General features: G+C 31.8%; 1 protein-coding gene across 2 annotated transcripts in view; it reads left to right on the forward strand.

The window, feature by feature from the left end:
* The window catches only part of LOC114334531 (uncharacterized), a 94,246-nt gene extending 67,363 nt beyond the window's left edge, over positions 1-26,883 (forward strand). For both annotated transcript variants that reach the window (XM_050657351.1, XM_050657352.1), the window contains exons 12-13: positions 6,645-6,977; positions 18,351-26,883. In XM_050657351.1, coding sequence (XP_050513308.1) covers positions 6,645-6,977; positions 18,351-18,896 — 879 coding nt within the window. In that variant the 3' untranslated portion in view covers positions 18,897-26,883. The remainder of the gene's footprint in view (positions 1-6,644; positions 6,978-18,350) is intronic.
* The last annotated feature ends 212 nt before the right edge of the window (positions 26,884-27,095 follow it).

Consider the following 27,095-nt stretch of genomic DNA (forward strand, 5'->3'; position numbering starts at 1 on the left):
ATGAATTCGACTTTAACTTAAGAATATCCGTCAGAAAATATTTTATTGATAATAGTAAAATTCTTCTGTTACTGACCCCATAGTAAATCATAAGAAAAAGCAAGGAAAAAAGCCTCATAATACTATTCGGACATGGTTAAGTATTTGGTCTTGCATTTATTTTACTCTCAAAATTAACACCAAACCCTGATTTTAGATGTATGTTATTTTAAAACATAAATGATGTCTCCTCGATATGTTATTTACTGACTTACTAATAGTGGTCATTTATTTGTATTGATTTCCTCTTTTAATATGGGTAACCCGATCCTGCTACATTTTGCCGAGGAATTTGCGACACAATTATTGGTTTCATTTATCATAATTAGAGCCGCTTATTTAATTTTTCTTTTTTACTATCTGTTTCTTCCAAAAATATGCTTGAATCTTTCCACATAACTCTACGTTCATTTTCCCATGCGTGTTTACATATTTAAGATCTATCAAATTATCTATTTTTAATATAAGATTGATGTTCACTTATTCTACCGCTCATTGACCTTGATGTTTCATCTAAATAAAAATGTTCGCATTCACAAGGTATTTTATAAATACAATTATTTGTTTTTTCTTGTTCATTGTTAAACGGGCTCCACACACTCGGCGAAGTTACTTCGCCAAAGTTGACCGAAGTCCGAAGTACCCTTGTACACACTCGTTCTACTTCGTGAGGAAGTGCGATACCGACAAAGAGCGGTGCGATAACGACAAAGATCGCTTTGACCAGACCGACAGAGAATGGAAGTAGAACGAAGTGAGGCAAAGTTACACAAGGTGGCCGTCTACACTCTCGTACTTGTTGAACCTCGATCCACTTCGGCGAGAGTGAAGTGTGGGCATTAGGTTTGGTTTTAGATAAAATCGATTTTAATGTGTTTGTTGTTTTGACTGTTGCGGAAATGTTGAATTTATTCCCTTTTGTTGTATGGTATTGTTATGTTCCTTGTATTATTTCTTGTGAATGTTATAGGATCCCTTGAAAATTCCTTATTTATAAACAACAAAAAATAATCATTTTTTAATAAAACATATGTTTCTCTTCTAAGAATGATTTTTCGTTAGAACAAGTAATTTTGGCTCTATCGTATAAGGATGTATTGATTCCCTTTTTAACATGGATACTGTGATTTGATTTGTAATTTAGATATCTGTTGGTGTGTGTTGGTTTTCTATACACCTGAGTCTCATATCCAGTATCCTTCCTTGAGATTAAAACATCGAGGAAAGGTAGTAGTGTTATAGTTATATGCCTGTTCCATGGTAAATGTTTTTATTTATTTAGCCAATGCCTCGACAACTAATGGCCATTGGCATGGTAGGTACGGTGAATTTTTGTAGTTAATTGCTTAGTGTCATGTGTAGTGTGTGTTGAGTAAGTGTCTTGTTACTTCGCAAAGTCGACGTCATTGTCTTTGCAAAGATACGCTACTTGTATCCGAACGTCTGCGGTCCCTCCGGTAAGTACCAATCCCACAAGGACAGAAACTATTTTCATCTATTAATTTATAATAAACGAACAATTTCTGACCCTGGTGAGATTCAAACTCACGACCATTCGGACCTTTCTATCCAAAGGTAGGCGCTCTTACCACTGAGCCACAGAAGGGGATGGTAAATGTTATTGTTTCTTCTTTATCGTTTATATTATTTAGGAACGTGTCCAACAACTCTAATCCATAAGACCATATTGAGAATACATCATCTACATATCTCCACCATACTGTCGGTTTTGAATTTTGTTTAGAAATAATATTTATTTCGAAATCTTCCATAAGTATATATTAGCTATTAATGGAGATAAAGCAGAGTCCATTGCTATACCAAATTTTTTTATAGAATTCATTATTTAGTTGAAAATAGGTATTATCATTATAACAATGTAAATGACTCCATTATAGCTGATATATTAAATAATAATATATTTTAGTCTTAAGACTAAATTTTAGTCTTATCGTAAGTGTCAATGTATCATCATTCGCTAACTTTGTTTTGATTATTTTTAAAGTCTTATCTAATGAGACATTTGTAAAAAAAAAACTGTCAAAACTTACTAAAGTATTATTTGAATTAATACAAATGGTTGTATATTATCTAGTAAAAATTTTGATAGTTCACTACAACGAGAATTCAATTTTTGAAGTTATACTTCTTTAAGCGCATTTCAAAAGTCTTGGTTCTGGGCGCAGCTGAAACGTTCTACGTGCTCTGATTGGGTAATTACAATGCCCTGTCAATAATTGTTCAATATGTCGGTTATGGGTAAACAAATGTTGTGTATATTAGTTTTTATTGTTGTGAGGACAGAGAAAAAGCAAGTTTATAATAATTGTAGTGACTTTTTAAATAGTTTTTAAAAGCAACAGGTATGTAATTGTAAATGTCTCAGTATTGTAATAAAAAATTACATAGGTACCTATTTGAAAAATGTAAAATGTACCTACCTAGTAGGTACTGCTTTGATTTACATAATTTGATTACCAACAAAATGTCTACCAATCTTCATCTAATATATTGTTTTCTTACTATATGTTTTGTTGTATTTTAATTCCATAAAAATCAAACTAATTCGATTAAATTCAGAACTGTCAAAAAGCTTAAAACGTCCAGGGCCCGTATTCTTGAATTTCAGGGAGTAGAAATGGTAAGAGAAAGTGACGTAAAAGTAGGCGTGGCTCCCTAAAACCGAAAATGCTGTATTCTTGAAAAATATTCTCTTAATCATTGAGAGAAATGTCACTCCCTAAGGGAGTAATAATTTCTACTGGTAGTATGTAAGAGAAATTGAAAATGGGAGCGAAAATAACAATACATAATGTACATAACCTTATAAAAGCGGAGATAACTGAGAGAAGTTTCAAAACTGTCTATTTTATTTCTATCTGCTTTCTTCAATATCCATGTTTGGGATGCATAATATATGTAGCTGTTTTTCATATTTTCATGTGTTTCATATTCATAGCTGTTTTTGTGATAGTAAGTCTTCTATGCATCTCTCTGTCACATAATAAAATCTTTTCTGTCTGAAATATCTTAGCTGATCCAATTGTATAGAACTCTGGTTTTTAATTATTACAATTTAGAGGTTTTTTTATTGAGAGGTTTCCCAATGTCAGATCTTATCATTTTACACTGAAACTTATCCTTCAATCCACATGTAGATGTTATAATGTAACTTCCATATGCAGATTTATGGATCTGTAGATATCTCCATATCTATAGAATAATATCTATTAGATATCTATACAAAGATATTTCAAAGAGTAACAAGTCTGAATTATAGTGGTTTCGAGGCAAATGTTGGGAAGTGCTTCAATAACCAATATTTACGAATTACAAATGGTAATATGTAACTCTATAATAACGTTCAGTGAAGATGTCACACATATATTTTGTCATAAAATGGTAATTATTTTAGTTCCAAAGTGTAACAGTTCGAGTTGTTTCATTTTATAACTGATTTTTTCCTAAGCATTTTATTTTCTCAGTTGCAAACAGTTAGATTTCTAAATTTTACTCTTCAGAGTTGAATGTTAAAAAAATTCAAAGACTGAATGTTCAAGGACAGATTATGAAAGAAATTAATATTTTCGCAAGAAGGCAAAATATATATTCTTTTCCTATAATGGAATCTCATCACTGCTTAGCTCGCACACAGAGAATATATTTACAGGGTGGCTTGAACTTATCTGAAATGTATCGGTTGTATCTAAAGCAGTTCACAGAAAATAATTGTCAGTCTATTAAAAAGCATTTAAGTATATGGAAATATTTTCCATACTGAGTACAATATTTAAATTTTTTCAGAAAAAATATGCATATTCTTTCTGTGAATATTTTTAAGATCTATCCAATGAAGAGAATCTGAAAAAACAGGAAAGCTTTAATCCTCACATTAATGAAAAGAACCAAAGTCAATTAGAAAAGAAAACGATTTTAAAACTGTCTTCTTCATCAAAACTCTAGTATGTTGTTTTGACTTGCTAGCAGTTCAGGTTGTTACAAACAGAGACAGAAGTGATTTTTTTATAAAAGAGGGCTTGCCTGTTACAATTACACAATTTACGATATACATAATAAACAAGGATATTACTTTTTATGGCATGACAGGTAGCTTGTAGGGGTGTTAACAAAATAGGTGGTTGTTTACTAGAAATATTTGAGGGATCATGTTACAGTAAAACATCATATTTTATTTTATTTAATCAGTTAAGCCCATTTGTACCTTTCGGTGTTGGGCTCAGAAATGTCATATTTTACTCAGATAATTGCACTGGGCAAAATAAAAATAAGGTTATATGTGCCCTTTAATCATACATTGTCTTAAATACACATATTGAAAGCATTACTCGTAACTTCTTTGTGGTAGAATACATCCAAAACTAGAGCGATACAATGCATGCTCTTATAGAATGTGAAAAATAAAATGCTCTGAAAGGAGGACCACTGTATGTGCCTTCACAACTAACACCTATAATAAATTTGGCAAAGAAAACTGGAAACCCTATATTACTATTATATTTCGAGATTTCATGAATATTAAAGCTTTAGTTAAAAGCACAGATGTTAAATGATGTGCATATTGTTAAAGTAGAAAAATTAGCCCCCTACACAATTTTATACAAAAAAATATTTTTTTAGAAAGAGTTCTAAAGTATAAATGTTAACCGGAGAACAAGAAGATAGCGAGCAAATATTGATATCAGACTTCTCATACATGCTAATCAGTTATAACAGAGAATATACTCTCCATTTACATTCGTTTAACATTTATATTTTTTGGTTTAATCAATGTATAATTTTATTATCAATAAATAATTATGTAAGTGGGTGTACAGATATTCCTGCCCTCACAATATTCTTTTTTATACATACAAAAGTGTATAATCTCTCATTTTTTTTGTTTTAGCATAGTGCAAGTACCTATATCATGTGGCCAAGTTATAATCATATTTTTGTGCTACTAAAATCATTTGTATTATTTTATCCTGCTGTATAACAAAATGATTTTAAACTAAATATGAATTTAATTTGTTGGTTACTTATTTATTCTACAAAGTTAGGTAGGTTATAGTGTTTGTATAGGTATCTAAAAAAACAACAACCAATAGACACACTGAATAACAAACAAAACATGTAACGTTAGTGAGAACACGAGAAATCTTTGTCAACCTTGTGTACATACAAAAAGAGAAAATAAAGGAGGGTTTAAGCACAGTTTAATGTCGAGTTTAAGAAACCTCAACAAAGAAATACAATAAAGGTGCAAAGCTGGTAAATAATACTATTATCACAGCATGTATATGCAAATAAATTAAAAGTCACAATCAAAACAACTAGCCAAGAGTTGTATTATTTAGGAAAATACTCTACACTCTTCAGAAAAACTGTTTCTTTTTTGTTTGTCGAAGTTCGAAGTCAAAAAATCATGTAAACAAAAACAAATGATCAGGTTGACAGTTGACGGTATGTCATTTGCCAATATTTAACTTTTGTGATTGGTTCAAATTTTCAACAACAATCCGACAACACTGTTCGTAGTTTCTCTCATTCCTTTCTACTCCCTCGATTCAAGAATACAGCTTTTTAAAATCGAGAGAAATTATGAAGGAATAGAAAAGCGAGCTAGCGTAGTAGGGAGTAAAACTTTCTCTCGATTCAAGAATAAGCGCACAGTTGGTCTATCTTCCCACATGACGGGCATATTAAGTGGCTAAACTTTAAGGTGCTTTGATTTCAAACCTAACCACCCTAATATACGCGGGTTCGATCTCCAATGCAAATTTTTATTTTTTTTATACATTTTATGATTGTGAGTATATTTATTATATAATTTTTTTTTCAGAAAATAGTTAAAATTTTTGTCAACAATTATTGTTGAGAAATCATTTCTTTGTGGTATTTTTCAATGTGTTTGTGTGTGTTTTATTCTTTTATTTATTTTAATTTTTGGTATTGTTTTAATAAAAATTTTTGGAAAGTAGTAAGCATTAAAATTAGTTTAATATTTAAATAAAATATAAATAAACTGTTTAAAGTATATTAATTTCATTGAAATCATATAATAGAAGTATAACTTCTTACGTGCGTACAAAGTACACACATATTCTTTTTCTAAAATTAAATCTAACAATAAACTGTGGATGCGAACATTTTTATTTAGATGAAACATCAAGACCATTAAGCGTTAGGGTAAGTGAACATCAGTGAACAAGAGAAAAATCAATTAAGCGGCTCTAATTATGTTAAAACTAATTGTGTCGCAAATACTTCCAGGTTAGTATTATGAGGTTTTTTTCATGGTTGTTTCCTCTCATGATTTACTATGGGATCACTATGTGGTTGTCTTTTTAAAGACAAATCACATATGATTTTTTTGCGATGGAGATTCTTAAGTTAAAGTTGATTTCATGTAATGTTATTTCGTGTCTAAAATCGTCCGAGAAACGCAACTCATAAATATTGGCAATATCAGCTCAAATAACTTATATAACAAATAACAACAAACTTGAGCCTTATTCCCAACTAATATATAAATTATTGTACCTATATAAATTCTCGATCTATAGTTTTTGTCTAGAATATAAGTTGCATTTCGATATATGTAGGGAGTGAGCAGCGAATTCATGAAGAAAGCCGCCCCCTACATGGATATCTCCACAATGACATGCAAACCGTGCAAGTTGCATTACACATCCAGGGACCAGCTCCTGGACCACATGTCGAACCACTTCGACTGGTACCAGTTCCAATGTCGTAGATGTGCATTCGTCTCGTACACCAAAACGGAGTGTTGCAATCACGCCAAGGTCAAGCACGGCATCCAGAGTAGCCAATTGGACAATGTCGTGCTGTGGATACCGTATTGGAAGAGTCCGTTGATGTCCAGTTCGTTCCATGAGCTGCGTGACGAACAAATGGGCGGAAAGCACACGAACGAAGTGAGTATTTACAATATTTACTTCCTAAAGTGTTCGAACAACAACAAACATACCAAACTAAAACAGGAAAGTTCCCGGGTGTATACCATGTAGTTAAAAAACTATAACATCGAAGTAAAAAACTCCTTATAGTGCAGCCGATATGTGAAACAATTGTGCATTTAATGATAGAAGTATATAATTTGGATCACATATACTACACATGTAAAGGTTCAAATTTAGATACGAGGCCATCTCAGATTTTGCCTTTTACAAAAATGGCGGGCATTCAAAATGGCGACTATACATATGTGACTAATAGCACGATAACTTTTGAACGAGACGTCAGATTTCATTCAAATTTGGTATATAGGTTCCTTTTTTTATGTAAAAGATCGAGGTTTTGAACCGGAAGCATCGTTTTGTTTTTCCTGGTTTTAATGTAAAAATATGTTGTTTTTTTTTCAATCCTTTCACCCTGTATGTATTAATTTTTCAAAATGTTAATACCGCCATTGAAAAGAGCGTAAAAATATTTTTTAGGACATATTTTGAACTTTTTAGTTCTGTTAATTACCATTTAATAAATGCATAACGTATCTTCACATGTACCTATGTGCGGCAGATTCCTGCAAATATTATAAGAATTATTGTGCATTTAATGGTAGAAGCATATAATTTGGACCACATAATATACTACACATATAAAGGTTCAAATCTAGATATGAGGCCATCTCAGTTTTTGTTTCTTTTACAAAAATGGCGGCCATTCAAAATGGCGACTATACATATGTGACTAATAGCACCATAACTTTTGTACTACACGTTAGATTTCAACCAAATTTGGTATATAAGTTCTTTCTTGATGAGTAAGATCGAGGTCTTGAATCAGAAGAATCAGTTTACCAGAAGTTGTGTTTTTACTGTTTTTTTTTATGTAAAAATATGTTGTTTCCTTTTCAAATCTTTCACCCTGTATATATAAATTTTTCAAAAAGATAGTACCGCCATTGAAAATAGTAAAATTTTTTTTTAGGAAATATTTTGAACTTTTTAGTTATGTTAATTACCATTTAACAAATGCATAACCTATGGGCGACAGATTCATTTTGAATGCCCGCCATTTTTGTAAAAAAAACAAAATCTGAGATATCCACAAGGAAAAAGTTTTCCTGTAGTTGGCTGTATACCATGTGATACAAAAAAACAGTAAAATCCTGTATAAAAGGTATATTAAAAATTTAAAATATACCTCTTATACAGGATTTTACTGTTTTTTTTTAAATCTGAGATGGACTCATATCTAAATTTGAATCTTTGTATCTGTAGTATGTGTGGTACAAATTATATGCTTCTATCATTAAATACACAATAATTCTTATATTATTATTTGCACGAATCTGCCCCACATAGTTCACTACATGTGAAGATACGTTATGCATTTTTATTTAATGGTAATTAATATAACTAAAGAGTTCAAAACATTCCCTAAAAAATATTTTTACGCTCTTTTTAACGCCGGTATTAACTTTTTGAAAAGTTAATATATACAGGGTAAAAGAAGTGAAAAAAGAAACAACATATTTTTACAAAAAAATCAAGAAAAACACGACTTCTGGTAAACTGACTCTTCCGGATCAAGAGCTCGATCTTATCAAAAAAAGAACCCATATCCCAAATATGGTTGAAATCTGACTTTTCGTTCGAAAGTTATCGTGCTATTAGTCACATGTATAGTCGCCATTTTGAATGCCCGCCATTTTTGTAAAAGGCAAAATCTGACATGGCCTCGTATCTAAATTTGAACGTTTATATGTGTAGTATATGTGGTCCAAATTATATGCTTCTACCATTAAATGCACGATAATTTTTATAATATTTGCACGAATCTGCCGCACATACAGTCCGTCTAATTTACTTACCGTTGCACGTCATTATTTACGTTAGAGAGCTAAGTTGACATTGTTGCCCAATTACAAAAAATTCTTGAATTCATTTTAAATCAAATACATCACACAATTTTTACAGCAAAACAAATTAATATTCAATGTAAATAAATAAAATCTTTAGAAATAGAAAACAATAATTAAGTTATAATCTGACGTTAAGTACATAATAAAAACAGTAAATATAATGAAACAAATACTTATAGTAAAGAATATAAACAAATATGAAGTGTCATCACCGCAACTGTCAAATAAATGTTACCAATTTATGCCAAAATATCACCTTCGTTCGATTATAGTTACAGTGTATTCCGAACAAATGTGCTTCATAAAAACGCTTTACAATTCATTTATACAAATTAAATGAAGCATATTATTGTGTATTTCTTTAAGTTAATATTAATAGAAATCTTTAAATATTATTTCTAAGCGTATATAATAAAATATGCCTAGTGGCTGTAACGCTAGTGTACTCGGCAAAGTGATTCTAAAAAAGAACACACCTACCGCCTAAATATTTCTTGTTGGTATCATGTGACGTCTCGGGCTATAACGCGGATGCCGTGCAACGGTAAGTAAATTAGATGGAGTATAGGTACATGTGAAGATAAGTTATGCATTTATTACATGGTAATTAACATAACTAAAAAGTTCAAAATATTTCAAAAAATGCCGGTATTATCTTGTTGAAAAAGTTATATATACAGGATGAAAGATTTGAAAAAAAAAACAACATATTTTTACTTAAAACATCAGGAAAGACACAAATTTTGGTAAACCGATTCTTCCGGTTCAGGAGCTCGATCTTACACATAAAAAAAGAACTCTTATACCAAATTTGGTTCATGTCGGACTTTTCGTTTAAAAGTTATCGTGCTATTAGTCACATATGTATCGTCGCCATTTTGAATGCCCGCCATTTTTGTAAAAGGCAAGTTCTGAGATGGCCTCGTATCTAAATTTGAACCTTTATATGTGTAGTATATGTAGTCCAAATTATGTGCTTCTATCATTAAATGCACAATTCTTATAATGAAAGACTAAGTTTTTCAACCTAATAAAATTTGTAAATATTTGCAAAATAAAATATTTTTAAAAGATTTTTAATTGAAAAACTTATTGGCCCATTTTACCTACTACCTTCACGTCAGTTGCAATGGGGGACTAATATGTCGAAAAATTTTTACCTGGAGTAGAGAAAGCAGCCTATGCATTCTCTGAAGAGCCTCTAACAAGAGATGAAATCGTCGATAAGAGCTGGCTGCACTCTGATCTAAGTAAAAATTAAGACGGTTTTGGCTTCGCATTGTAACTGAATAAAAATGGTATACATTTTTATTTTATATTAGTATTACTCCTTTAGAGTAACTAGGTCTATTTTCCGTTGGAACTTTACCAAGCTGCAGATGAGGGTTGTGAATTGCATAGTGTAGAATTCCTTCCCTTTTGTCTTCACTGCAGCATCCATCTGGCTTGCATATTGTAGAAGCCTTGGAGGTGTCACCAGAAAAATGGGCCAATAAGTTTTTCAATTAAAAATCTTCTAAAATATTTTATTTTACAAATATTTTTATGTTGAAAAACTTAGTCTTTCATTTAGCAGATGCCGCTACGCACCTACTACCTTCACGTCAGTTGCAATGGGGGACTAATATGTCGAAAAAATTTTACCTGGAGTAGAGAGCAGCCTATGCATTCTCTGAAGAGCCTCTAACAAGAGGTGAAATCGTCGATAAGAGTGCTGGCTGCACACTCTGATCTAAGTAAAAATTAAGACGGTTTCGGCTTCGCAGTGCAACTGAATAAAAATGGTATACATTTTTATAATTCTTATAATATTTGCACGAATCTGCCGCACTATTAGTAGCAGGTATAATTTAATTTTAAATTAACACGTTGGCGGACAGAACGTCTAATTTCCATTGGTGTAATGTGACACGACGTCGATAGACGACATTTTTAAAATAACGAGCTGTGACAAAAAAATGTCACATTACACCTACAGATGCATATTAAATGTTACACGATGTCCATGGTAATCGTCCATATGTTTACAAAAATGTTAAAACTCATTGTTTTCATAAACTATAAGCGCTAAAAGAAATTCAGCAATTTCCCTATTCTACTTTGTAAAATACATATGTAGTGTCACAACACTTGCTTATATATTTGACGCACTGTCCCTCAACATGTTAATTAATGTCGAATTGTAAATTAAATTATACCTACTATTCTTTTTCTCATGATCATCTTTCAGTGCGTCACAGTTTTTCGATTTCTTTCTAACGTATTCAATTGTATATGACAGAAAAAAAGGCACGTCGGTGATTACTTCTAGTTCTGTGATTATTCTAGTTGTCGATAGATGGCGCCATAATTTAAAAAAATAATTTTTTTTAATTAGATAATAATATTACAAATATAATCTGTATAATTTATAAGACTATACAAATCAAAGAAAATACCATTTTATAAATGCAAGAAACACATTTGATTTGTTTTTGTTCTAACTTGAAAATAAAATGTGACAACTGTCAGATTTAACTAAAATGTCATGTTAGAATAAACGTCATAAATGTGTATTATCACGGACTTACCCTTTTTCCTATCATTTGTGACGCACTGAAAAATGATCATGAAAAGGACAATACTAGGAGTTTTTTACTTCTGATGTTAGAGTTTTTAAACATGACAAAGATCCTCTTTCAAATAGTCTAAAATCCAGTGTTCGAAAATATCATGATATTTATATAGTCCAGAAAGCCACTGCGCATCCGCTAGGAAAAATATTCCGATTCGGATTTTTTGCACAATCTTACTCAAAAAGGACCCTTTTTAACAAATTTGTATGTTACCAGGACCAAAAGTGGTTCAAAAATTTTTTAAACGTTTTTTTTTTTTGTTTTTTTCCTAAAATTATTTTTTTTACATGGAACAAAGTTCAAAGGTCAACATTTAGTTTTTTTGGATCATTCCAAACAGAAAAAGTCTTTAGTGACTTTTCTCTAAAGTTGATAGTTTTTGACATATAAGCGATTAAAAATTGAAAAATTGCGAAATCGGCCATTTTTAACCCTCAAAAACTATGTGAAAAACTGAAAATTTGAATGTTGCCAAGGTAGGTAGATATTCTTTAAACATCGATTAATTAAATCCCGAAGAGTTTTTTGCAATACAATATTCAAAACTCCTTTGTTTTTTAATTGCTAATCAAGCGTGCTTGACACTATTTTCCACCGTTGCATGTGTATACAGAATGGTGCAAGTGAAAGGAATAAATTCGTTATTTCGTAAACCGGCGACTTTAAGGAAAAATCCCGAAACAGGTCGATTTTTATTTTTAAGTTATGATATTGTGGCATATATGGTATACTAGTGACGTCATCCATCTGGGCGTGATGACGTTATCGATGATTTTTTTAAATGAGAATAGGGGTCATGTGTTAGCTCATTTAAAAGGTTCTTCAATTCTCTATTCAGTAATTAAACATTTACATAATTATTTATACAGGGTGTCCAAAAAATTTTTACTAAATTAAATTATTTGACAAAAAAAGAAGAATGTATGTAATTTATTTAATTCACAATACAATTTACTGCTTTCACAAATCAGAAAACAAAGTTTATTTCACAAATAAAGATTGCTTTTCGCTTAAATTAAATGTTCAAACTTCCAAGAGGCAGGTGGCTGGCTTGAACATTGAATTTAATCGAAAAGCAATGTTTATTTGTGAAAACATTTTTTAGCTTTCGGGTAACAGTAAAATGTATTTTGAATTAAATAAATTACATACATTCTTCTTTTTTTTTCAAATAATTTAATTAAAAACTTTTTTTGGACACCCTGTATAAATAATTATGTAAATGTTTATATTACTGAACAGAGAATTGAAGAACATCGATTACGTCATCACGCCCAGATGGATGACGACACTAGTATACCATATATGCCACAATATCATAACTTAAAAATAAAAATCGACCTGTTTCGGGATTTTTCCTTAAAGTCGCCGGTTTACGAAATAACGAATTTATTCCTTTCATTTGCACCATAATGTATACACATGCAACGGTGGAAAATAGTGTGGCGCACGCTTGATTTGCAATTAAAAAACAAAGGAGTTTTGAATATTGTATTGCAAAAAACTCTTCTGGATTTCATCAATCGATGTTTAAAGAATATCTACCTACCTTGGCAACATTCAAATTTTCAGTTTTTCACATAGTTTTTGAGGGTTAAAAATGGCAATTTTTCAATTTTTAATCGCTTATATGTAAAAAACTATCAACTTTAGAGAAAAGTCACTAAAGACCTTTTCTGTTTGGAATGGTCCAAAAAAACTAAACAAACTTTGTTCCAGGCAAAAAAATAATTTTAGGAAAAAAACAAAAAAAAACGTTTAAAAAAGTTTTGACCCACTTTTGGTCCTGGCAACATACAAATGTGTTAAAAGGGGTCCTTTTTGAGTAAGATTGTGCAAAAAAATCCGATTCGGAATATTTTTCCTAGCGGATGCGCAGTGGCTTTCTGGACTAACATAAATATCATAATATCGAAGGGCCCGGATAGCTCAGGCGGTAGTATGTCTGACTTTCCCGCAGAAGGCCGGGGTTAGAATCCCAGTGCCGGCGAGAATATCTAGACATTTTTTAAAATGTCACAGACCCCTCATCCTGAATAAAATGAGTACCTTGGGTAAAACCCGGGGTAATAATAGGCGGTTACCATTAAATGGGGATAATGTGTATTGAAGCGTAGCACTGGCCGGTTACCTTCTTTATACACTGTAGGCCCTAGCTAGAGAAAGCAGACTATCCTGCTATAATCCCACAGCGGTATAAAACGGGAGACTATTATATTATCATTATATCGGATATATATCGATATACAGGGTGTCCCAAAAGTAGCGGGACGGTCAAAGATTTCGCGAAATGAACATCCAATCGAAGAACTGAAAAATATATATACATATAATCAGTACCCTTTTACCTTATGGTGTCGGGAGAAACTGAAAAATACGTGTTCAATTTTTTTCAAAAATCTATCGAATGATACCAAAAACGCCAAATCTTAAATAGGAATCCCCATTTTTATTGCAGATTTGGACCCCTTACGTAAAAATAAGTAACTTTTATTCGAGACATTCTTTCGAATTGTGGATAGATGGCGCTATAATCGGAAGAAACGATTTATCTTGATACACTTAGTAAATTATAGAAACGGTCTAATATCTCGAGAAATACACTTCCAAATGAAAAACCAAAAAAACACGTCTTAATATTTTTCAGAAACCTATCGAATATCACTAAACACGACCCCCCACCCCATCCAATGGAGGTAGGGTGGGGGTAACTTTAAAATCTTAAATAGGAACCTCCATTTTTTATTGCAGATTTTGATTCCTCATGAAAAAAATAAGGAATATTTATTCGAAACATTTGTTAGAATAATTGTTGACAGATGGCGCTGTAATTGGAAAAATATGATTTATTAGCGCCATCTATCAACAAATCTAAAAAATGTCTTTATGAGATATTCAAATCTGCAACAAAAAATGGGGGTTGCTATTTAAGATTTTAAAGTTACCCCCCATCTCACCTTCATGAGATGGAGTGGGGGGGAGGTCGTGTTTAGTGTTATTTGGTAGGTTTTTAAAAATATTAAAAACGTGTTTTTTGGTTTTTCATTTGGAAGTGATGTCTTTCTCGAGATATTAGTAGACCGTTTCTATAATTTACCTTATGTCTCTCCCACCTTGACTTTACAGTACACGAACATACTGCAATACCATCCTTATGGGAGTTTTCAGCGCAGCGATGCCGATTTTCTTTAAAAGAATTTTCAATCGGACATTACCAAGGTTCTAAAAATGTAGGTCCCTGAAAATTTTAAATTAAAACTAACCCGTTACAGTCAAGTAAAAAAATATTTTTCATTGTTTTTTTGTGAGTGATAGTCATTTTCGAAAAGTAATCAGCAATTTTATAATCGATATGCGTAATAACTTTTTTTGGTTAAGAATGTTAGAATATTCAACATTAAAAGTGGATGTTGTTCTATGGTTGTTAATTTATGTATTGACAGTACTTATATACAGTTCTGAAGTAATGTGAAGAAAAATATAAAATAGATTGTCAGTCAAGTTTAAGTAAAGTTTTATATTGTCCTACCAGGTCCTACAGTTGAGAATAAATAAAGTATAATTGTTGATGATCAGTTCACCTAAATTAAATTATAACAAAGAATATTAAATAAGCTTAAAATTATTACTGATAACATTGTATTGAGTAACTCATTGCTTATTTGGGAAATTTGGATCCTAATTGCAGTTTATTGTTATTCTTAATGACTGATTTCCGAGATGAAATTAATGTCATTTTAATGTGTTTACACCCTACGACAGTGGCAGTGAAAGTGAGGAAGACGGGATTATAGAAAGAAACTAAACTACAGTGATGAGCGCGCTAAAAACCGGCAAAATAGCGCAAAAGATGGAAAACAATACTTTGCGAAACAAAAAGAGATGAAACTAGTGGAGGTGGAAATTATCGTTATAAACATATTAATTAACATTACATTACATAGTTTCCCACCTTTAGACGTATCAGAGGAGTATGACAACTGTCACCGTGACAGTAGAATTTTATAAAATACTCCTGGCCCAGACGTCAAAAGGTGGGAAACTGTGTAATGTGATGTTAATTTTGACGTTTATAACGATCATTTTCATCTCCACTAGTTTCATCTCTTTTTGTTTCGCAATATATTATGTTTTCCATCTTTTCCGCTATTTTCCGGTTATTAGCGCGCTCATCACTGTATATAGTTTAAACGTATTTTAATTATTTCTGTAGGTACCTACGTATTTATTAAAGCTTAACGTATTTATGCGCTTAAATACATTATTATATAAATGTTCTATACAAAATTATTTTTATTTTGTTCACATAAAGGTATTTTTCGAGAAAAAAATGTTTTAGAACCCCTGACAGCCACAAAATGTCAATAATATTAATTCCCAAGTTATTAATAGTTTCCTGTAGAAAAAAGTATGTTTGCTTAAAACCTGCTTCTGATAAAATTTGGCATCACCCTTGGTCATAAGAACCTGTACTGTAAAGTCAAGGTGGGACGCACAATAGGATATCAGTATAAATAGTTTCTTCCGATTATAGCGCCATCTAACCACAATTGGAAAAAATGCCTCGAATAAAAGTTGCTTATTTTTGCGTAAGCAATCCGAATCTGCAATAAAAAATGTGGGTTCCTATTTAAGATTTTAAAGTTACCCCACCCACCTTCAGAGTGTGGAGGGTGTGTCGTGTTTGGTATCATTCGATAGATTTTTGAAAAATATTGAAAACGTATTTTTCAGTTTTTTGATCCGATGTTTATTTCGCAAGATAAACTGGTAGGCTTGTTCTTTTTGCACATTGTTTAATCGTCTTCCAAGAAACCTATTATACGGTCTAACGCTAAATACACACACCGATTTTGGACGGTCGATTTTATATCGGCCGTCCAATTTCCGATAATGAACCACTAGACCAGGACTAATCTGTAAAAAAACGTGTATTTTTGGATGTGAGAGGTGGCATTCGGATTTTTGCAGATAAAGTTAGGTGACACCTTCAGTAATAATAATTGACTTATGCTTCTTCTCAAATATGTCCGGAATATTAATAAAAAAATTAAAATATTTAAAAATTTCGAAAAACATCGATTTTTTTCTGCTTTCTTTGCTTATAACTCTAAAACGGTTCGTTTTGGAACAAAATCGTACAGAAATAAAATAAAGATAATTGAATTTTGTATGATATACGACTGGTCAAAAATTTCTTAAGGTATTACCTTTCTGCAATATATTGTTGTATTTCTGTTGTTATTCAATGTTTCTTAACCACTTTGGTGGCACTTACAACCTTAGTAATTCGCTTAGAAAATTCTTATAACGTACTTACATGGTCTACCAAATTTCATTAAAATCGACCTAATAGATTTTGCATAATAAATTTGCAATGTAAATGTTTTTAAAAAAGTTAAAATTTTTTAAAATCTTTCTGAACAAAAAGTAGACCATTTAGAAGTTGGCTAATTTTTTACATATAAAGAGGTGCTCTACCTATCTAATACACTTTACAAAATTAAAATCGGATTATTTAAGAAGCCTCAGCAATGTTTTAAAATTATAAACAATTTTTTGGCTTATAAACAAATAGCTTTGTTTAATAATAAAAAAATTAATTTTTAGCAATGCAAATAATTAAAACCGGTATAATTTGACTTAAACTTTCAAATGCTGTCCATTTTTTTAATGTTCCACCGCGTTTATCTCGAAAACTATGCATCCTACGAAAAAACTTGTAAGAACATTTTTTGCTTAGAATTACCCAAGAAATACAAAAAAATGTTTTATTTTGCGAAAAATCGATGTTATGTAATTCCTCAAGTTCTTTGTTTATAACAATCTTATCGACATCCGGATCAACTGTTACCCAAAAAATTCGTGTTCTACGGGTCAAAATACATAAAAAAAACTTGGGTAAGTCCATCTAAATAAATAGCCCGTAGCACCCCCTCCTGGACACAGCACTAATTTGTTTATAAGCCAAAAAATTGTTTATAACTTTAAAACATTGCTGAGGCTGCTTAAATAATCCGATTTCAATTCTGTAAAGTGCATTAGATAGGTGGAGTGCTTCTTTTACGTAAAAAAAAATGGACAAATCTTTGTATGTTCCAGTTTTTGTTGTGCAAGATTTTAAAAATTTTTAATTTAAAAAAAGTTTAGATTGCAAAATTATTATGAAAAATCTAGTAAGTCAATTTTAATGAAATTTGGTGGACAGTTTTAGTACATTACAAAAATTTTCTAAGCGAATTGGGAAGGTTCCAAGTTTAACCTAGCTGATGGAAAAACATTGAATAAGGACAGGCTTGTTTTGCCCCCTTATTTTATATTTATTGCTATTTTGCAGCAAGGGTGTTAAATTAAGACATTTTTAACCAATCGTATCTGATAGAAAATTTAATTATCTTTGTTTTATTCCTATACGACTTTGTTCCAAAATGAATCGTTTTAAAGTTATACGCAAAGAAAGTAGAAAAAAAAAACGAAATTTTTTGAAATTTTTAAATATTATTTTTTTTTAATAATGTTCCGGGTATATTTGAGAAGGAGCTAAGTCAATTATTATTAACGAAGTTATCACCTAACTTGATCCGCAAAAATCCGAATGCCACCTCTCACATCCACCTAAAAACATCCTTCCTGGTCTACACATGTTAGAACTGGACATTTCACACACGCCGGCGACAATAAATTGCAAATTATTTCTTTTTAAATTGACACATATTTAAGAATAATACAAAATAAAATATTTAAGTAAGCACTAAATACTTTTCCAAACAACCTCATGTACAAAAATCGTAATATTTTTGTTCCAGGTCATGGTCTGTAGCGACGACGACGTCAAAATTGTCGAAAATGATGAAACAGATCCAGCGAAGAAGGTAACCGATCCAATAATCTACGATTCCGATCCGGACATGCCAGTGTTCGACGACTCGGAAGAATCCAAACCTCTAATTACTCCCTTCCGGAGCATCGACGAGATCGAGTGCATCGATATAACGGACGAAGATCAAGAGAATTTCCAGCTGGAAGTTCCGCAAGAGATGTACACCTCGCATCTGTTCGAGCTTGTGGATCTCGACGACCTAAGACCGGCTGCGTTACGGGAAGGGGCGATCGAACGCAGCAACTGCGCCACACCGGTCTCGTTGGCGGGGGAATCCGAAGCATCGGATAAGAGCCCCTCTGACACGGCCAACCTTAGACCTACCAGAAATAGGATGAGGAGTATCAAAACTCTGCAAAGTGATTTCTTTTACGATATGGGGAAGACTAATAGACAAAGTGAAACGGTCAAAACCAACGGTCCACTCAAACAGAAGAAAAACGGTAGTTCTAATATTAAAAAGGACAAATAGAGCTATTTTTATTATTGAAAATTATATTTTTATTATTTCTTTGTAAAAAAATCGGATGATTTTTTTTAATTTGTTTATATTTGGGTCGGAAGATATTGTGCGACATATTTGACATTGGTCTACTATATTTTTGTCAAATTTTGACTTCCAGTTCGGAAATCCTTTTCGAAATCATAGACATATATATTATCATAGACAGAGTGTCATTCAGAGCGAAGTGACGGCATCATCTTATTTTTTTGTGGCTCAGTAGTCCAGGGCGCATCTGTTTTGAGATGGACGTTGAGAGGTGACTCATATTTTTTTGCAGAAGTTGCTTGAAATTAACTCATTTAATAATAATTTGAGTTATCCTCCCACTCAAAAAGTCCGGAGCATTGTTTAAATAATCAAAATGTCAAAAAATGAAGGAAAAATTCGATTTTTTCTTCGTTTTTTCATTATAACTTTAAAAGTGTTCACTTCCGAGAAAGGTTGTACTGACATAAAAGTTGCGTAATTAAATTTCCTACAAGATAGAATTGGTTAATAATTTTAAAAAGTGTCATCCTTATTGCAAAATAGCTAATAAGTATTAATTGCGAAAAAAAGATAAAAAAACAAGTATTCGCATTTTACGTTTTTCAACCATTTATGCTACACTTAGGACCTTCGTATTTTACCCAGAAAAACTTTATGATATAATAAAACAATACTGTAAATTTCATTAAGATCGGTTTAACAGATTTTGCACAATAAATTTTGCAATCCAGCTTGCAGGACTGAAAATAAAGCAGATAGCAAGTTAAATTTTTTTTGCAAATAGAAGAATACTGTACCTTTCATTTGCAATTTGCAAAATTAAAATCGGTTAACTACCACGGCGTCAGGAATTTTTTTAAATAAACAATTTTTGGTACTACGCGCAGGACAGCGGTGTTCGATTCACACAAGTTGATTTCCACCAAAATTTCTTCCAATCTTTATCTAATATAATATTATTATTTTCTTACTCTATATTTTGTTGTATTTTAATATTTTAATTCCACAAAAATCAAACTAATTTGATTATTGTTTGTGAAATATTGTTTAAACAATTGCATATGTTTAAAAATAATAAACTTTTATTCTCTAAGTTAAAATATATGAACAAAGAAAGTTTTTGCTAAAAAAAGTGTTATTTCAAAGGACAGATGTATGTGTTTTTATTTTGCAATAAACAAATTTATTTATTTATATCGAAATGCATTTAAAATTAAAATTTATCAATCATTATCAAAGGTCATTGGAATGCCCAATCAGAGCAAACGTATCCGCTGTCCTGCGCGTAGCACCAAAAATTAATGTTTATTTAAAAAAAATCCTGACGTCGTGGCAGTTAACCGATTATAATTTTGCAAATTGAAAATGAAATGTATAGTATTCTTCTCTATGTAACAAAAATTCAACTTGCTGTCTGCTTTATTTTTAGTCCTGCAACATTATTAATTTTTTTGCGAAAGCTGGATTGCAAAATTTATTTTGCAAAATCTATTAAACCGATCTTAATGAAATTTACAGTGTTGTTTTCTTATATTTTAAAGTTTTTCTGAGTGAAATATGAAGGTCCTAAGTGGGGCATAAATGGTTGAAAAACGTAAAATGCGAATACTTGTTTTTTATGGTTTTTTTCGCAATTATTGCTATTTTGCAACAAGGGTGACAATTTTTAAAAATTTTAACTAATTCTATATTGTAGGAAATTTAATTACGCAACTTTTATGTCAGTGCAACGTTTCTCGGAAATGAATACTTTCAAAGTTATAATCAAAAAACGAAGAAAAAAATCGAATTTTTCCTTAATTTTTTGACATTTTGATTATTTAAACAATGTTCCGGACCTTTTTGAGTGGGAGGATAACTCAAATATTATTATATGAGTTATTTTCAAGCAATTTTTGCAAAAAAATATGAGTCACCTCTCAACATCCAAATATAGTAATATTTTTACAGATGCGCCCTGGTCTACAGTGTTGTTTCACTCTTACGCATAGTAAAGCTGCGACACTAGTCCTCCCTTTCCGTCCCTATACCCACACTCAGTTTCATGTTAGTTTCTCGATACAATGTGCTAGAAAGAGATACCGCAAACCTGTCCAAGAGATCTTCGTAGTCGTCCTCTACTTCTTGTGCCCTCTGGTTTTGAAAACGTTAACTTTTTATGTATTCGTGATCTGGCATCCTAGCAATGTGTCCAGCCCATCTAAGTCCATGCACTTTAACGAACTTTACAATATCTGGATCGGTGTATAACTGATACAGTTCAAAGTTGTATCTTCGACGCCATAGCCAAAAATCTTTCTAAGAATTTTTCTCTCAAAAATACCAAGAAGTTTTTTATCATTTTGAGATAAGGTCCACGTCTCAGCGCCATATATCAAAACAGGCCTTATTAGGCTCTTGTATACAGTGAAGAGCGAGCTAATAACCGGCCAACTAGCACAAAACATGGAAAACGTATTAAGATGTGAGATAAAAAGAAATGCAACTAATCGAGCTGGGAAATCTAACCATATATAAATTTACATTATATTGATTGTTTCCCACCTTTAGACGTATCGCACGAGTTTGGCAACTATCACTGTCACAGTGACAGTTTTAGTTGACGTACTCCTCTGATACGTGTAAAGGTGGAAAACAATCAAATTTCCCAATTCGATTAGTTTCATTTCTTTTTATCTCGCAACTTAATACACGTTTTCCATCTTTTGACTTGCTTGACTTGCTCAAAGGTATGGTTGTTAATTTGAATTCTCTGTTGGATATTTCGGGAGTTTTTAGAAACCAGCATATATTTGCTTTTCTGCTCGTTTACCACAAGTCCTAATTCAGTGTCCGCGTGCGCAAGTCTTGTAAAACACTGCACCTTGTCTCTCATACTTATGTCCACTATAACTATATCGTCAGCGAATGCGAGAATTTGCGTCGATCTATTCAAAATAGTTCCATTCATTCTAATATTTAATTTTTTCACTGCCTTATCCAAGGCAATATTTAAGAGGACACACGCCAGCGCGTCCCCCTGTCTTAGACCATTATTAATGTCAAAGAACGTAGAGTTTTCTCCTTGAATTCTAACGCACGAGCTTACGTTTTGCATTGTTAGTTGGGTCAACTTAACTAACTTAGGTGGGATCCCAAAGTCTATCATTGCATTACATAATGCAGTCCTTTTAACACTGCCATAGGCTGCTTTTAAGTCGACCAAGAGATGGTGGGTATCTATGTTTTATTCTAGTGACTTTTCTAGAATCTGCTTATATACTTGAATTTGATGTAGGGTAAGGAAAGGTATATTGGTGATAAAAATGAAAAATACTAATAATATAGGAATTAGACAACTAAGCAAGAAATAAGTTTTGCTTTATTATGTTACTTATTATTTGAAGTAAATGTTTAGGAGTTAATTTAACAAAAAACGAATAATAATGATAGTAAATGTCAAATTGACATACAAACTGTGTTAGATAAGTTGGTGACACGCTAAGGTATATTGGTGATAGTGTTTAGAAAATTTGGTGAAACAATCGCAATTTAAGGAATTTAACTTACCTTGGCTAAATCACGAATTTAATGCGGTTTTTTTATTGATAATTAGTTTATTGAATGGTTTTATAAAGTTTTATAAAGAAAACAGCAATTACTCCAATAAATATGTAACCGTCTCTCACATTCAATAAGAAATGGCTCCACTGTCGACCGTCGCACAACGCAACGGTCAAAACAGTCTGTTTACTAAAAGCAGGTGCGCGCATTGCGAAATCGTAATATATGTTTGTCCTGCTTACACTTGTAACAACTTACTAGCGCTGTGTCATGGATGTGCTTACATAGTTAACTGTGTAGTAATCTCATTAAAAATTATCACCAAATTACTTGTATCACCAATATACCTTTCCTTACCTTATAGTTGACTTTCCAGCAGTAAATCCGCATTGATATTGACCAACAATATCCTTTGTAAAATGTTTAAGTCTTTCAAACAGTACATTGCCGAAGATTTTATACGCAGATGCTAACAGCGTAATGCCTCTATAGTTCTTACAATCCAGTTGATCACCTTTTTTTTGCAACGGACATATTATTCCTTTTAGCCACTCTTCTGGTACCAGTCTATGATAATATATAATATGTCTATGTTCGAAATACAAATAACGTATTGACAAATTTTATGTTTTGACTAATGCCAGCTCAACCATACCTGTCTTGTTCGCAATGAATATTCAGCCAGTTACTATATTTCTAAAGTATGTAAATGCCATCAGTGACATTGTTGTTCCTATATCGACATCAAAATAATAACAATTTCTTTTAAGGTGAAACAGTAACGATCAACAGGTAGCGAAAACGCGTTCCAAGATTGCGGCTGTAATTTTGAATATTTTTTCGACATATTTGGCACACGTATTCGTAATATAATAAAGAATGGCGGTACAGAGCCCAATTTGAAAAATATATTAATATGTGGAAATTACTCTGTAATTAAATACAATATTAAAAAAACGAGCCTGTACCGCCATTAAGAAGAACAAAAAAATACACTTTCTTCAAATAAACTTTTTTATCCGATGCCTAGATTTTGTGTCATTTTGGAACTACTAAGGAAATAAAAAATTTTAGTAGTTCCAAAATGACACAAAATCTAGGCATCGGATAAAAAAGTTTATTTGAAGAAAGTGTATTTTTTGTTCTTCTTAATGACGGTACATGCTCGTTTTTTAATATTGTATTTAATTACAGAGTAATTTCAACATATTAATATATTTTTCAAATTGGGCTCTGTACCGCCATTCTTTATTATATTACGAATACGTGTGCCAAATATCTCGAAAAAATATTCAAAATTACAGCCGCAATCTTGGAACGCGTTTTTGCTACCTGTTGATCGCTACTGTTTCCTCTTAAACAATAATAGCAAATCTAGTAGAAACTTACTTTGGATATAATGTATAGTGCATGGTTGAATTATAAATGTGAGCGAGGCAGGTAAGTTGAGCTGTCAGAAAAAAAAACATTTACTATTACAGCAATACAATATTTATCTTTAGGTTATTTGCATTAATAGACACCACAATTCCTGGGTTGGGGAGTAGAAAAATCGATAAAATATTAATTTTAATTGCAATTATTGTGATATATTAGGGTATAGACAACGTACAATAGTCAATAATTATTGTTTAAATTTCTCATGTTTTAACATTTACGGACAAGGGAAATGGTTTTATAAATAGTTTTGTTCTTCTTTTTGTTATTACAATTATATATGTCCCTATTATGTTACTAATCGATTTTCTTACTAATCCTAATTTTTGTGTGCTAATTCTTCTTTAAAGGCAATGTTATTTCCATTCTCGGAATGTAATATGTTTGAAATGTTCTAATAATCGTAATATAGCGAGTCTTGTTTACGTTAAACTATGCCGGTAATTATTTCCTTGGCAGATTTCTGCTATAAATAGGTGTATTCAAACCTCACCTAACTTAACGTTCAATAGTGATGTCCACAGTTCTGTCAGTGTCAACTGCTCTTCAGGAACTATTCCAATACTTATTCAACCACAATTTTAAGTCAATATCCTTCCTTTTCCGCATGCAATATGCTTGAATTGTTGCTAATAATAATAATCACAATATATTAGTCTAAGAGCTAGAGCCGAAAAATCATCGTCATAAGTAATATGGAGTTTGTCATGTGAAATGTGTCTATTGTATATTGATAATTATGACACCTTTCAGGCTGACACCTCAGTGGATGCAGGAAGTAGCAATAAGGGATGAAAGGGGAAAGTTAGTGTAGTCTTTAAAGGTTTTCATCTCCTATTTTGTTAAACCTCAATCGATTTGCATGAAAATTGATGACTAGTTAGAACATACCTCAGGAAATAAAAATGATTTGGTGCCAACTTGCACTTTTACCCTGGGGGTGGATACCACCACTTCTCGGGGGGTGAAAACGATTTTATTAAAAATAACCCCACAAATCGTTAGAGGGACAAATTATAAGTAAAATTTGTTATATCATGTTATTAAAATAAATCAATACTTTTTGAGTTATTAAAGATCAAAGATTTGTCTGTTTAAGAGCACATGCGTGAAGTTACGGATGATAAAAAGAAAATATTAATTAATTGTATGTTCCTAAAATATTATTTTTATATTATTTCGATATTATAAATTTAGCAAAAGTCTATTCGAATATGTCAAATGTACACATGTACACATATGTCAAATAATATTTTACTAACATACAATTAATTAACATGTTCTTTTTATCATCCGTAACTTCACGCATATGCTCTTAAATAGACAAATCTTTGATATTTAATAACTCAAAAAGTATTGATTTATTTTAATAACATGATATAACAAATTTTACTTAAAATTTGTCCCTCTATCGTTTTGTGGGGTTATTTTTAATAAAATAGTTTTCACCCGCGGGAAGGGGTGGTATTCACCACCAGGGTAAAAGTGCAAGTGGCACCAAATCAGTTTTGTTTCTTGAGGTATGCTCTAACTAGTCACCAATTTTCATGTAAATCGATGGAGGTTTAACAAAATAGGAGGTAAAACCTTTAATGACTGCACTAACTTTCCCCTTTCATCCCATATTGCTATTTCCTGTATTCACTGAGGTGTCAGCCTGAAAGGGGTCATAATTGTCAAAATACAATGGACACATTTCACAGGAAAAACTCCATATTACTTATGACGATGATTTTTCGGCTCTAGCTCTCCGTCTATATTGAATCTTATCCATGTTAAATCGTGCCGGTAATAATTTTCTTGGTTGCTTTTTACTAAGGGTGTTCGCAAATACAACTTGACCTAACTTCAGCATAGTCCGCGATGCTGATACTGTTGTTTATAGATCTATATAATTTTTCATTAGTTTGCAGAGATCAATCGTCAGTGTTCCCCAATGGAATTTTATATGAATAAACAATGAAGAATGGTAAATAATAATATAAAAAACGATTTGACCCATCATAATGGCCGTGAGAAATGTAATCGATAAAAAAGGACGGGGTCGAGTTCGCTCCCAATGGTAAGAATTTTACCTGAACTAAAAAAGGTAGAGTCCGAATTGGCTCCCATAGACAAAATTTATTTTACCTAAACATGTCGAAAATATCACCCAGCGTTCACTTCTTTCAAATTTTCTCTTTTTGTTAGAAACAGGTACCTTCCTAGAAATATCTATGGGAAAGGAGGAAGACCTAACCCTTCGGTCCTAACTTAACTTTCGGGTATTAGAGTGTAGAGCGCAAAACGGTCGAGCGCATACCGGCCGACACCGATAATTTGTGTTAAAATTGCCACATATGCCAATGTTGAACTAAAACAAACTCTAAAAGTATTTGTCTAAAAGTATAATTTTCCTATAAAAAGTCTATATCACTATGTAAATTTCCTAAGCAGTATAAATATTACACGATTTGGCAACAATGTCTAATGTTTCCGCGATTATATGAGAGCCTACCCGCATTCATGCGGGAGCCAATTCGTACCCTTCTAAAATATACCTGAACGAAGCGGAGCGAACTCGACTACACCCATAAAAAAACATAAAATATTTTTAGTTGAATGTCCCAGACGTCGTTTTCAAGGCATTTCTTTTATGTAACATACCAGTAGCGTTCCAAGTAATTGTATGATTACAGAAGCAAGTTACTTTTTAAATATCTCGAGATGTAAGAACATAATATATCGTTCAGCAATTTTTTTCTTTGAAAAGTATTAAAAATGCGATGCATATTATCCATTTTTTGTACATACTGTATATAGGTATTTAATAAGACTATTTAACTAAACAGTAGTAAAGCGAAAAGGCGTTGGTCCTTTCTGCATCTACGCATTTTATAGTTGTACATAGTTTCCTATTGTTAATAACTGAAGAATCTGTTAATTTATTTTTTTTATAATTTAGGTTGAGTTTCTAGTTCTGATTTCAATAAAATTTTCCATGGGGTATTGTTTGTTTCATTTTTATTCCATTGGTGATCTTGGAGATGTTGCAATATAATTTCTAAGGTAGTAAAAGGAATCAACCAATTGCAATATGCAGAATAATCCAAGGTATTGTTAGATTTTATATTGGATCTTTTTGGTGTTAAGGGTTGGCATTACCTGTGCTGACAAGCGCGTCAACGAACAAACAAGCAGTTCATATTGTAACCAGGT

Source organism: Diabrotica virgifera, chromosome 8, assembly GCF_917563875.1.
Source record: "Diabrotica virgifera virgifera chromosome 8, PGI_DIABVI_V3a".
Classification (NCBI taxonomy): domain Eukaryota; kingdom Metazoa; phylum Arthropoda; class Insecta; order Coleoptera; family Chrysomelidae; genus Diabrotica; species Diabrotica virgifera.